Genomic DNA, 11563 nt, shown 5'->3' on the forward strand with positions numbered 1-11563 from the left:
ACTCGCTGTTCTCTGAGATGATTCAACGGAAACTCTGCATGAAACCCTTTAAACCTCAGAGCGGTGCGCCGTAAAGCTGCAGTTGGAGGGGAATCAAATGGTGGAATCACAGTTACAGCTCTTCTCCACTGGACTTCCATATATAACTAAAACATGGTCAGGATACTTCGTAAAAGAAAAACTAAAAAAATCAGACAAGTTGATCCCTCCTGGTCCCGAATGACACACTGAATTAAAAGCAGATCAACAGTGGGTTAGTTGTAGATATTAATACTTCACCCAACCTGTCGATGTGTCCTTGAGGGCTGCTCTAAAAATTATCCATCTGGGATCGACGTGTTATGACAAAGAATAAAATCAAATATTTCAGTGCTGGAAGAAAGAGAAAAATGTATTGCCCCACTTATATACAACATGTATATATATGCACACCAAGAAACATATTTTAACCATAAAAACCTTCAGAAAACCTGAGCCGTCTCAGGAACACTAATGTATTTGTTGATCAAGTTCAACTTGAGTGGTCTTTGAGCAGAAAGTCTCAGTTAGCTCGCTGTTTATCGGGTGGAAACCCAAAACGTCTGTTATATTTGGACTTATCCCACGAATGACGTGCTTTGAAATGAATGATCAGTACAAGTTAGGAATGTTTTCTCCGTGTATATGCAATCCTCTACGTGTGGTTCCATGTGGCCGCAGTGGAAACGTTACCGCGTACGTGACATTTGTTCAATTAAATCTGTACCGAAAGTCAAAAGATGATGATGATGTGGGCATGGAGAGTTAAAAGACAGGAATGGAAGGGATGTGAGAGAGGATGCAGTGGGAAGGATGCAGTGGGAAGGATGCAATGAGAAGGATACAGTGAGAAGGATACAGTGAGAAGGGATGCAGTGAGAAGGATGCAGTGAGAAGGAGGCAGTGGGAAGGATACAGTGATAAGGATGCAGTGGGAAGGATGCAGTGAGAAGGATGCAGTGAGAAGGATACAGTGAGAAGGAGGCAGTGGGAAGGATGCAGTGAGAAGGATACAGTGAGAAGGATACAGTGGAAAGGATGCAGTGAGAAGGATACAGTGAGAAGGATACAGTGGAAAGGATGCAGTGAGAAGGATACAGTGAGAAGGATGCAGTGGAAAGGATGCAGTGGAGAGGATGCAGTGAGAAGGATACAGTGGAAAGGATGCAGTGAGAAGGATACAGTGAGAAGGATACAGTGGAAAGGATGCAGTGAGAAGGAGGCAGTGAGAAGGATACAGTGGAAAGGATGCAGTGGAAAGGATGCAGTGAGAAGGATGCAGTGGAAAGGATGCAGTGAGAAGGATGCACTGGGACGATTGTATCTTTTTTTCTTGCAGTAAGTTTTGAGATTCTACTTCATGAAACCAGAAGAGCTCGAATCAGATGCAACATTATAACAACGATACTATAAAGCATGAACCGAGCCCTCGGTGTCATCTGGACGGAGCAAGACAACTGTTGCATGAAAACACCCACACACACACACACACACGAGATGATGAAATCAAGCATTCAATTGAATGAGTGTGAAGGAGCACAGCTGGAGAAACCGGATACGAAGCCGTCTGGAACGATGCAGCCGGCTCAACACGATGCTATTCATTAGACCACGACTCCAGCAAGCATCCAGCAGCTGGGATGACCGTCTGCGACCTCAATTACCCCCCGAGTCACTTCAGATGCTCTCGATTCATGAACCGTCCTCAGCCAAGGAGGACCGGTCTGCTCGTGGTGCCAGACTGGTCTCATGAGCGTGGAGTGACACGCCGGGAGAGTATTTCATCGAGAAGCTGCTGTCTGCCGAGCGAGAGGTTGTGATGGGAACTTTTATTTTTGGGTGGGGGGGGGGGGGTGAAATAAAACGTAAAATCCAATCGTGATGGAAATTGAAACATAAGAGACATCATTTAATGAACTCCTGGTGGGAACAAAGTGTAGCCAAGAGAAGTCTAATTCCCAACGTGCATGCCAGAGAGATGACACTTCCTCCTTTTTAGCTGCTCACCTCGACCGACCGGCGCGGTGAAACCGAGGAAGAATAACAAACAGTGGTGTGTGTGTTTGTGTGTCGGGGGGGGTTCTCTCTGCAGAACAAAAGGCTTCGTGTGCTGCGCGTGAGAGAGAGAGAGGGGCGGCCGGGCACTGCGAAAAAAAGCACAACCTCGCTCCCACCGCAACACAAGCACCAAAACAAACCTTGTGTTTGGTTGCCGTGGAAACAGCCGGGGCCAGAGGAAGTGCTTAGCCGAGCTCCTGCTGCAGCGCCGACGCCGGAGAGAACCCAGCCTGCACACCGAGGCCTCGACTTATTCTGAAATGTATACCCACGTATGAATAATTAAGGATATATAGTTATACATTTTCTAAGTGCTTTATTCTCGAGCGGGACGTTCGGGAATAAAGCAAAGTGGTGTGACGAAACTCACGGGGATGCTGAGGAGCTTCAGTTTCAGTCTCTGAATGCTTGTTTTTAAGTGTCAGTCGCACATTCGGATATTTAAAACGCCGCAGTGTGGATTACCTGGGGAGGTGGGTCATGCAATTACTGCTGAGGAAAAGGACGAACCAAGCGGGGCCCCCGTTGTGATTGAAAATGATACGGTCCAATTTGACCCCTTGATAACTTTAAAGAAAATAATTGCCTCCCGAGTGTTGCCATAGAGGGACCAGTAGCAAGCCGTTAGCTCGAAAAGGAGGAGAGAGACTCACACGTCTGACCCGTGTTCTTGAAATGATTAAATGTATGATTTTTAAAGCTAATTTAAAAGTCGAGACACATCAATAATATGTATTATTTTGCGGGAGCTGCATTAAATGAGGAGTGCACTGGGCGCAGTGTGCCAAGCTTACTGGTGATAGTGGAAACATCTTATCGCAGTAAACAGGAAGCCGTCTCCTCTGCACAGGGGGGCCGGTGCTGTGCCTCCGTCTGCTGGCAGCCTGCAGCACACGTAAACACGCTGATTCAAACGGGATTGCACAGAAAGCGGAGCGTTGTCAGAGAGTCTGAGAAATGGGACGTTTCCCACCATGTTTTTCCTCTCCTTGTTCGCTGATTGGGCCGCGGAAGACAAACACTGTGTGCTGAGCAACAAACGCACCGTTGTTGATTCTGAGACTCAAATATTAGACAACAATCTCTTAGATTTTCATTCACTGCAGGGGGTAAATATTTAAAACAAAATCATTTCCAACAATATTTTATGATCAATTCATTTTCTCGGTTAATTGTCAATTTGTTTGTCCATAAAATGCAAGAGAATAGAAATGAAATACCCTCTTTAATTAATTTAATTGATTAAAGGAGTATTTGTTGCATTGCCTGTAAAAGGCGTTAAAAGCACACTTATAGGACACTAAATGATGTACAGGAATATTTTAGCTCTCCATGTTTACCACATATTACTGAATATGTAACATTGTTGAAAGGATGCGATGCATTTAAAAAAGTGGAATCCATTTGCATTGGGAACATTAGTCCACATCTGTATGAGCTTTTAGTCCAAAGTGCAGCAGGAACCGTTTGGCACTGCGGTCATCTACTGACCAAAGAATAGCGTTTGTCATCATCTAGTGGTCATTGTCGGTATTGCATCAGATCGTCGCGCGGCTCCTGGAACCTATTCAACTCGTGGAGTCAACATGCCTCCTGCTGTGTACCCCACTGCCTCCTATTTGCCTTTGCTTTAACTCACTTTTCGCTTTTCCACCTCGACTCTGTTCCTCCACAGATACCTCCAGAAGCACTCCGGAGACCGGGGCCGACGAGGATCCCCAAACCGAAGGGCTACGGCTCCCAGAAAGGGAAAAACAGCACGGTGGCAAACCCCGGGGTGCAGAGCAAGAGTCAGCCGCCGGGAAGGAGCAGCACGCACACACCAACAACAACAACAACAACAAACCAAATCTCGTGAACCGCGAACTATGATACATTTTCAGATCATCCTGAAGGTCACTTTGGATATTAAACTGATTTATAAATTATATAACACATTAAATAGTAAACAATCAAAGTGCAATTAAAACTTTTTAAGAGTATAACCTATTCCTCATATAACAGTGTTTTGTGTCAATGTGCTCACGCTGTATTACATTTTAGAAAGTAGCTCCAGTGTCCAGATTGGAGTGAACATGTCATTGTGATCAATACAAATTAAACTGATAATACTAAGTATGTTATATGTTATGCAAGTACTGCATCTGTTGAGGGTTACTGATAATGGCACATTCATCTCATCCATCGGCTGGAAAACAGGGATGTTTATTTTGAATAAGTGGCAATATTGTACATAAGTGTATAAGTGGTGTGTAGTACTGCAGCTACTTGATCGTGGTCATATCTGAAAAGTGACATCAGCGTTATTTTTGGTTATCAATAAAGACTTTTTTATACCTGAAATAAAAGAAATGTCTCTGATCTGCTAATTATAGGCAATTATGAACAGAAACAAAATCAATTTGAAAAAGGTTTATATTAACACTGAAAACTTGGTATTTGAGTCATTTTGAAACACAAGTGGATACAATAAGAAACATTACACATTAATATGACAGGGTACCATGACGGTTGATAATATTTACTAAAATAAGACATTTAAATGATTGATTGCTAATGTTGCTGGTGTAATGCATGATAATGATGTGATGACACAATATGCTCAGTGTACAGCAGGTGTGTAGAGAGTTTAACACAAAAGACAACACAAAGGGCAAAGTCCAGTCCGAACACTTTAAGGAGGAAGTGAGACGCTGACACGCGGCTGCGTGTTTACGTCATGCGTGGGGCGGAAAGGTAAACGCCGTTTAAAAACGTACCATATTAAAAAGGCCACGCCTCCTCGTCACGGGCGTCCCGTCAGAGCGGCGCTCATGGCTGAACGCAGCACGCACAGGAAGTGCTCTCTCTCCTCGCCTCTCTCCGTGGCGCAGACCCAAGAGCGACGCGGACCCTCCAGGACAAAAGCGTGACGCACGTCTACAGAGAAAGACATTATCGAAAAAATCATTTAATCGCCATACACGGAACATAATGAAAGCTGTGGCAGCATCGTTTCCTTTAGAAGGTTCCGGCTCACAGCGCGTGTGCCTGATCTCCCTGACAGCCAGGCTGCCGAGGGCCACGGAGGCCAGGAAGGTGTGCGTGCTCCGGTGGGCCAGCGAGAACGGCGTGTGCTGCACGCTGCGCCGCGTCAACACCAGCGCGTCGTTGAACAGGAAGAGGCCCGCGTCGGACACCTGCTCGTAGATCCTGATCACGCACACACACACACACACAGAGAGGGAATCGAGTTATAATCTGTGGTAAAATACAAGTTGAGGGAATAATTACACTTTAAATTTCTAATTTTTATTTATAATTGTCTTGAAATTCTAAAATTGAGCATTCCTTTTAACATACTTTCTCAGTAAATGTAGCTTTCTCACTAAATTATAAAATGTAGGCTGATTACTACGCTCAAGGTGAGAACCTTGGTGCAAAATACATCAGTTTGGCATGCAATCAAAGTACTCAAGGTTGGTTCATATTTAAAAATAAGTGAATACAAATAAAAGAAAATACACACCTGAGTGATTCAGGAATCTTTTCATCGGGGCTCATGAGCAAAGCAGCATCCTGTGTTATTATCAGCTGCCTGTTTCCTTCACTGAGGCTCTACACACACACACACACACACACACACACACACACACCATATTATTTAACGATACCTCAACATGTACATTTTGGATGTTGTTTTCCGAGCGCTGTGTTTTTACCGGACAGCCTTGGATCATCTTCTGCGTCTCCTCCATCCGCCCGTCTCTCTCTGAGTTTCGCTTCAACTGAAACAGAAGCAAACGCGCTCACGACACCGAGAATGCGCCAAACTCCGGAATCGACCGCCCGACGTTAGCCGACGCCTCGGTCGTACCTTCTGTATGAACTCTCTGAACCCCAGCAGGGTGTCGAGGGCCGAGCACAGGTGTGTGTGGTCGGGGTGGCCGCTGTGTGTGTGTGAAGACAACGCCTGAAGCAGAGTCACGTACTCCTGTATTCTCCACACCGGACACAGCAGCAGCTCCTGCAGGCTTCACAGGAGCACACCACAGATTCATGAATGAATACGATGGATGGCAATTGCCTCGTAAACAAAATAAAGATCGTGGTGTCATTACCTCAGCATGTGTGTGGCCAGAGTTCTGTCTGCCCTCTTCAGGAATGCCCGGAACGGAGGCTTCGTCTCCCTGCACTGAGATCAGAGAGAAGCAAAGCGTGCTCAGACCGCCGTGCACTCGACACCTGGCGTGTGCCCGTGCGCCGGCCGCCCGTACCTTGTCGACGGTGCGCAGGGCGGTGGTGTAGTTGTTGAGGTAGTTGGTGTAGACTCTGAGCTTTGAGCACAGCTCTACGAGCACGTCCCCGACACACTGCTCTGCACCCCACCGCTGCAGGCGGCCGTGTAAATCCGCCTGAAAGCCCCTGAAGCAAACACCACGCACAGATATCATGACAAACAAGACAGCGTCGTACAGATGTGTGTGTGTGTGTGTGTACCTGTTGAGCTCCAGCAGTTGTGTGACAGGGCTGAGGACGAGGTGGATGTCGGCGTAGCTGAGGATGGCTCGGTTGGAGTTGAGAGCTGCCGTAAGAGGCTCCTGGTAGACCTTCAGGAAGGCCAGGCACCAGATAAATACACCGGTCATCTAATACCGACAGATCTCTGCATCTGAATGGACGAACAACACTTGCTCGCTCCGAAGAAAACATCTCAATGCTTTCCAAAAGGAGATTCTAATAACAACGTGGGGAAGGGAAGGGTAGGCCACGCAGCTGTAGAACCATCAGCAACAACTAGTTTAAAAATATATTTTATAAGCTTCCTCGTAGTTTGCTGAAAGGGTCCAGTTCTGGATTTCATTTGACAGCATTACTTCATGTTTCAGAGGAAGATGTATCAGTCTGATTAGAATTACACCTGAAACAGTTGGTCTCTCACTAAAGGTCCTGTTGGTTGTTTTTACTGGGACAGTCTACCTTCAGCACGGCGCCCAGTCTCCCCAGATAAAGACACTCGCTGTGGTGGAGCTCTCTGGCAGCTGCTCCTCTCCAATCAAACAGCATCTAAAGACAAAGAGGAAGAGATGAAATGTGCTCCTTCAACCATCAATCACACGCGCACACACACACACACACACACCTGCGGTTGCTCAGATATCAGGCCGAGTGGTGCCAAAGAGGAATCATGGCCTTTGTTTCTCCCCCTTTCCTCTCCACTACTCTCTCCTCCTCCCTCCTTCTTTTCACTCCATCTTGTCAGGAAGACAGCAAGAAACTCCAGAGGTCTGGTCTGAAGATGCAGAAAACAGAGAACATTGTTCATCCACAGTTCATGAGGCTTCGTTGCTCTTGTTGTATGAAACACGCCCACCTCTCCCTGTCGAGTGAGGGCACTGAGTCCCTCAGTCAGAGCCTCGGTCAGTTCTTTGGACACACAAAGCTCCTCGAGGCGGATTTTCTCCCACAGAAAATGACCTATATTAAACGTATGAATGGATTCCTCAGGGGGTTTACAGCACACAGGGTATGCAGGCATTCGTTTAAAGCTGCCATTGAAACCCACCCAGCGCCCGGCCCCTGGCCTGGAGGCTGACGCCGTGGAGCTGTGGCCCCCAGCTGCCCCTCAGCTGCCCCAGAGCCTCCTCCATCCACTGGGCCTGTCTGCACCAGCCCAGCAGCGCGTCCTCACACACAAAGCGCAGTGCCGGGGAGGCTGCTCGCTGCTCCGAGAGTCCGGTGCACACACGGCCGTCAGACCACTCGCCGAGGACTAAGAGGGTGAAAAAAGACGATTATAACAATTTCTATAAAGTCAAATTCAAAATCAGGCGCCGGCTGGCTGAGGTGTCTTTTTGGTGGCGCTTCAGTGTTGCGCATTGCGACTCACTGTTCTGGAAACTTCCGGTGGCAAAACCCATCGGCGCCAGAACCTGCAGACCCGTCAGAGTAGAGAGAGTCTGCATGAGAGCGAGTCCCGATGCTGAGGAATAGAGGAAGAGAGACAGGTTAGTGAGACAGTGACGGAGGGTACAGATTAGTGTGTGTGTGTCCCAACATCTGTGTCTACCAGCTGCAGCCAGCGGGCAGAAGATGTCGATCCCTCCTCCTTCCACAGTCGGTGCCACCCAGCCACACATCTTTTCCCAGAATTCCCTGTGGTCGGGGGTCAGCAGGGTCCTCTCTGACAGGCTACAACCTGAAGGGTCAAGTGGAATCGGGATTTGCGGACGGAAAAGAGCGGTTTGTTAAAAGAGTTACGTTGACAGTTTTCAGTTATGCAACGTACTTTGCCATCAGTGTCGTCGTACCATGAAGAAAACACTAAAAATATACAGATGTTTTGGTTAAATATGATCCAGAATGGCGACATCACAGGCAAAAAGGATAACTGTACAAGTACATTCATCACTGTGCCACAAAGTTATGTAAGAAATGAAAAACCAGTAATGTAAGATTGATGGTGATTAGTCCTGGTCAAAGGGAGCAGGGAAGCTGCAGACTTACTGGAAAGAAAAGAAAAGAAAAAAGGCAGTACTATCATCATAAAATAAGCCATGAAATATTTTTCGCAGATGTGCTTCACGGCATCCTGAGAGATAACCCTGGAGCACGGGAGGCTGAACTCGGACCGGAGCTGAGCCCGGTCCGTGTTTCCACACATCACGATGCAACAGGATTATTAATTCTCACCACGCAGCAGATGGATTTCCTCCGTCCCTCCTGGAGCGAGCAGGCCCAGCCTCTGAGCTCTCTGCCCAGACATAGTCCTCGCCACCTGGGTTAACAGAGCCGAGAGAGTCCCCCTGTGGTCGTACAGAACCACAACCACTCCATCCTTCACGCCACTCAGCACCAGCTGGGTGGAGCAGGAGGGAGGAAGAAAAAAGAGCAGACGGGGAGAAATAGGAGACGGTAACCTTCACAATGTGCCTTTCTCTTTCACACTCTCCGTCGCCGCTAGATGCTGATTGTAGACTATTTCTGGATTTGTTTTTTTACTTCATAGGCAGGAATTCTGCTGGAGATCAGCAGTAAGAGGGCAGGAGGGGTCACGGAGACCAGCGGAGATCTGCTGGTGAAGGAGGACAGCGCTCCTCTGGCTTTGCTCGGTCTTTCCCGGAAAGAGAAGATGGAGGTTAATACAAAAATAACAAATGGTCTCAATGGGACCACGTTTAATATTCCAAAGACAGGATTCATCAAACAGCTGTCACGTTGGGTTGCATTATAGTATGAAATGTATCGCGTCATTAAAAACGCTGATTAGTGAATGTGTTCACCTGGAGGCCTGGACTCCCTCCAGGCTCCGGGCTGCAGTCGTGGGCGGTCCCCTGTCTAGGCTGAGGCAGACGCTGGGAGACCCGGCGGTCCTGGGAGGCCAGGAGAGAGAGGGCCAAGAGCTGGATGTTATTCCAGAGCCGGGCCTCCCCGTCTGAGTCCCTCCACCTCTGGCTCCTCGTGGCTTTGTGGAGCTGCCCCAGGCTTTCCTGGTTCTCAGAGCGTGTTCTGCAAAACATCACCGACGGAAGCACATGGCTCTAAGAACTGGAACACATTTCTGCTTAGAAGGTCGGGACAGGAGTCAAAAGGTTGCTTGTGACGCCTTTCTTTTTTCTTCCGACTCACTCTTCTCCTCCTGGAGTTTGTCTCTGAGCATCTGTCTGATCCTCCTCTCCTTCCTCCTCTCCTCCTCCTCCTCCGCCTCCCCCACGCTTCGCTGGTTGAGGGTCCCGTACCGCTCGGCCGCCTCCCTGGGGGTGAGCCGGTCCAGCGTGGCGACGCAGGACACGTAGTGGTTCTTCCACGCTCCGGACTCCTTCTCCGCGGGAGTGTAGGGAAGGAACCAGCCTCTCGAGATGCAGCGGCCGGCCCAGAGGCAGTCCTGGGGTAGGGAGGGATGGGGGGGGGGGGTAAGTCTCAATGCAAATGCAAGCCTGGAAACCGCAGTCGGCATCAGACATCTCGCCTCTGACCTGCTCGGCAAGGACCCTCCAGTGCCAGCTGACTCGGGCAGCGGCGGAGAGGTCCAGAGGGGACAGGAACGACATCACATACAGGGACAGGAAGCGCGGCAGCACCGACGTGAAGTCCACTCGCGTCACAGGAACCGCCTCGACGAGCAAATCCTTGCAGTACCTGAAGAAGAAGAAAAACAAGTATTGCAATAACCTCGGTGTCCCGAGACAAACACACAGCAAAGGGGGAGAGGAAAGCCTACTTGAGCTGTGGCTTGCTGCAGCGCGTGAGCAGAGAGCGCAGCAGGTGTTTCCTCTGCCCGTCGGTCCACAGGTCAAACCAGTGCAGCACGAGGGTCGTCCTCTCCTCAAATAACTGGGAGGAAAACGGGAAAAAGGACGCCAAGAAATGTCATACAGCCGGTGACGCGTGGAAGGTGCACGTCGTTGCATAAGACTTACTTTAAAAAGTTGTTTGTTAATCAAACAAGAGAAACACCCTCACTCTGCGTGGAACCCTTAATACCGTCCACTTACATGAAATGGTATAGCTCTAATATGTATTCATTTATTTGGGGCGTGCTGCATCATATTGGCAAACAAGTCACTGGTTACATGACCAGTCATGGTATACAAGGAAGGAAGGAAGGACGGAAGCAAGGAAATGTCTCAACACTCAACTTCCATACAAATATATGGATACAGTGTTCTCTGTCTTTGTTTGCATGAATATTTTATATATCTTGCTCGGGACAAAATAAAACAAAAACATTATTAAGCCTGAGGGGCCTAAAACCTCTGCACACAAAATGCAATTAAATGATAAAAACAAAGGGTATTTATCTTTTGTTGCGTGTGTGACCGGAAGCATAAAGGAGGGGGGAGGACGGAGGGCTTTTCGTCTGTGTGTGCACCTGTTTGTAATCAGGCTAATTAGCCAGCTGAATGGTGGTATTTCATATTCTAGCCTCGCCGTTAAGTGATAAAGTGAATATTACATATATTTACTGCACTGTACAACAATGTGGTCATTGCTGCCATCTGGTGGTCATTCATAAAAATAAATAATCTGATTTAATAAAAGTGCACCGGAGGGGATGGTGGTGGTCTGACCTGCAGGTTGCCGGCCCGGTTGTTCAGGGGGGTCCACGTGCTGAAGCGGGTCCCGGCCCGCAGGCCGCGGTCACAGCCGGTCCCGCTGAGCTGCCACCGGTTCACCGAGTGAGGGGTCGACGTCAGGGACGTCTCCATGTTGCTCTCACGCGCACTTTAACGGGAGAGGGGGGACAAAAACACGGCCTCGGTTTCTGGTCCCATTCGGCTCTCTTCACTGAACGCTGTGATGCAGTGCTGCTCGCGCGCCGCCCGCTCGCGCGCAGTCCCCTTAGAGACGCATCAACAGGAGGCCGTGTGCACATTCCTTTAGTCTGCAGCCGCCTGCACGGTATTAATAAGTAACGAGAAACAACCGGGCTGCTACGTTGTGTTGTGCATCCTTCTCAGAGAGTTCCTTTAAGGGTGATAAAAGATGTGCACGAGCATTAAATCAT

At 48.5% G+C, this 11563-nt stretch overlaps 2 protein-coding genes across 6 annotated transcripts in view; one reads left to right on the forward strand and one right to left on the reverse strand.

Annotated features, from left to right (window-relative positions):
- filip1l (filamin A interacting protein 1-like) overlaps positions 1-4191 on the forward strand; it is a 78834-nt gene extending 74643 nt beyond the window's left edge. For both annotated transcript variants that reach the window (XM_056431573.1, XM_056431572.1), the window contains exon 6: positions 3752-4191. In XM_056431573.1, the coding sequence (XP_056287548.1) occupies positions 3752-3934 (183 nt within the window). In that variant the 3' untranslated portion in view covers positions 3935-4191. The remainder of the gene's footprint in view (positions 1-3751) is intronic.
- A 282-nt stretch (positions 4192-4473) lies between these two features.
- Positions 4474-11381, reverse strand: LOC130204678 (epithelial cell-transforming sequence 2 oncogene-like). 4 transcript variants are annotated; one of them, XM_056431582.1, is made up of 21 exons: positions 11127-11380; positions 10277-10389; positions 10032-10194; positions 9685-9940; positions 9339-9564; positions 9058-9169; positions 8749-8914; positions 8114-8254; positions 7946-8038; positions 7622-7828; positions 7430-7533; positions 7199-7348; positions 7036-7122; positions 6556-6665; positions 6333-6480; positions 6177-6250; positions 5933-6089; positions 5778-5843; positions 5585-5673; positions 5096-5268; positions 4474-4995 (listed from the first exon to the last, which is right to left on the reverse strand). In XM_056431582.1, the coding sequence occupies exons 1-21, from the start codon at positions 11262-11264 to the stop codon at positions 4862-4864; spliced, it is 2907 nt and encodes a 968-aa protein (XP_056287557.1). In that variant the 5' UTR covers positions 11265-11380; the 3' UTR covers positions 4474-4861. The 4 variants fall into 4 exon arrangements, with proteins under 4 accessions (XP_056287557.1, XP_056287558.1, XP_056287555.1 ...); XM_056431583.1 differs by having other exon boundaries at positions 8126-8254; positions 11127-11379; XM_056431580.1 differs by having other exon boundaries at positions 6333-6665; positions 11127-11381.
- Between the last annotated feature and the right edge of the window lie 182 nt (positions 11382-11563).

Source organism: Pseudoliparis swirei, chromosome 14 (assembly GCF_029220125.1).
Source record: "Pseudoliparis swirei isolate HS2019 ecotype Mariana Trench chromosome 14, NWPU_hadal_v1, whole genome shotgun sequence".
NCBI lineage: Eukaryota > Metazoa > Chordata > Actinopteri > Perciformes > Liparidae > Pseudoliparis > Pseudoliparis swirei.

Coding starts and splice junctions, on each gene's coding strand:
- LOC130204678 (XM_056431580.1), bottom strand. CDS start 11,264: ATGGAGACGTCCCTGACGTCGACCCCTCACTCGGTGAACCGGTGGCAG. Junction 7,534..7,621: donor GGCCAGGGGCCGGGCGCTGG/GTGGGTTTCAAT, acceptor CGTTTAATATAG/GTCATTTTCTGTGGGAGAAA. Junction 4,996..5,095: donor GGAGATCAGGCACACGCGCT/GTGAGCCGGAAC, acceptor CTTTCTCTGTAG/ACGTGCGTCACGCTTTTGTC.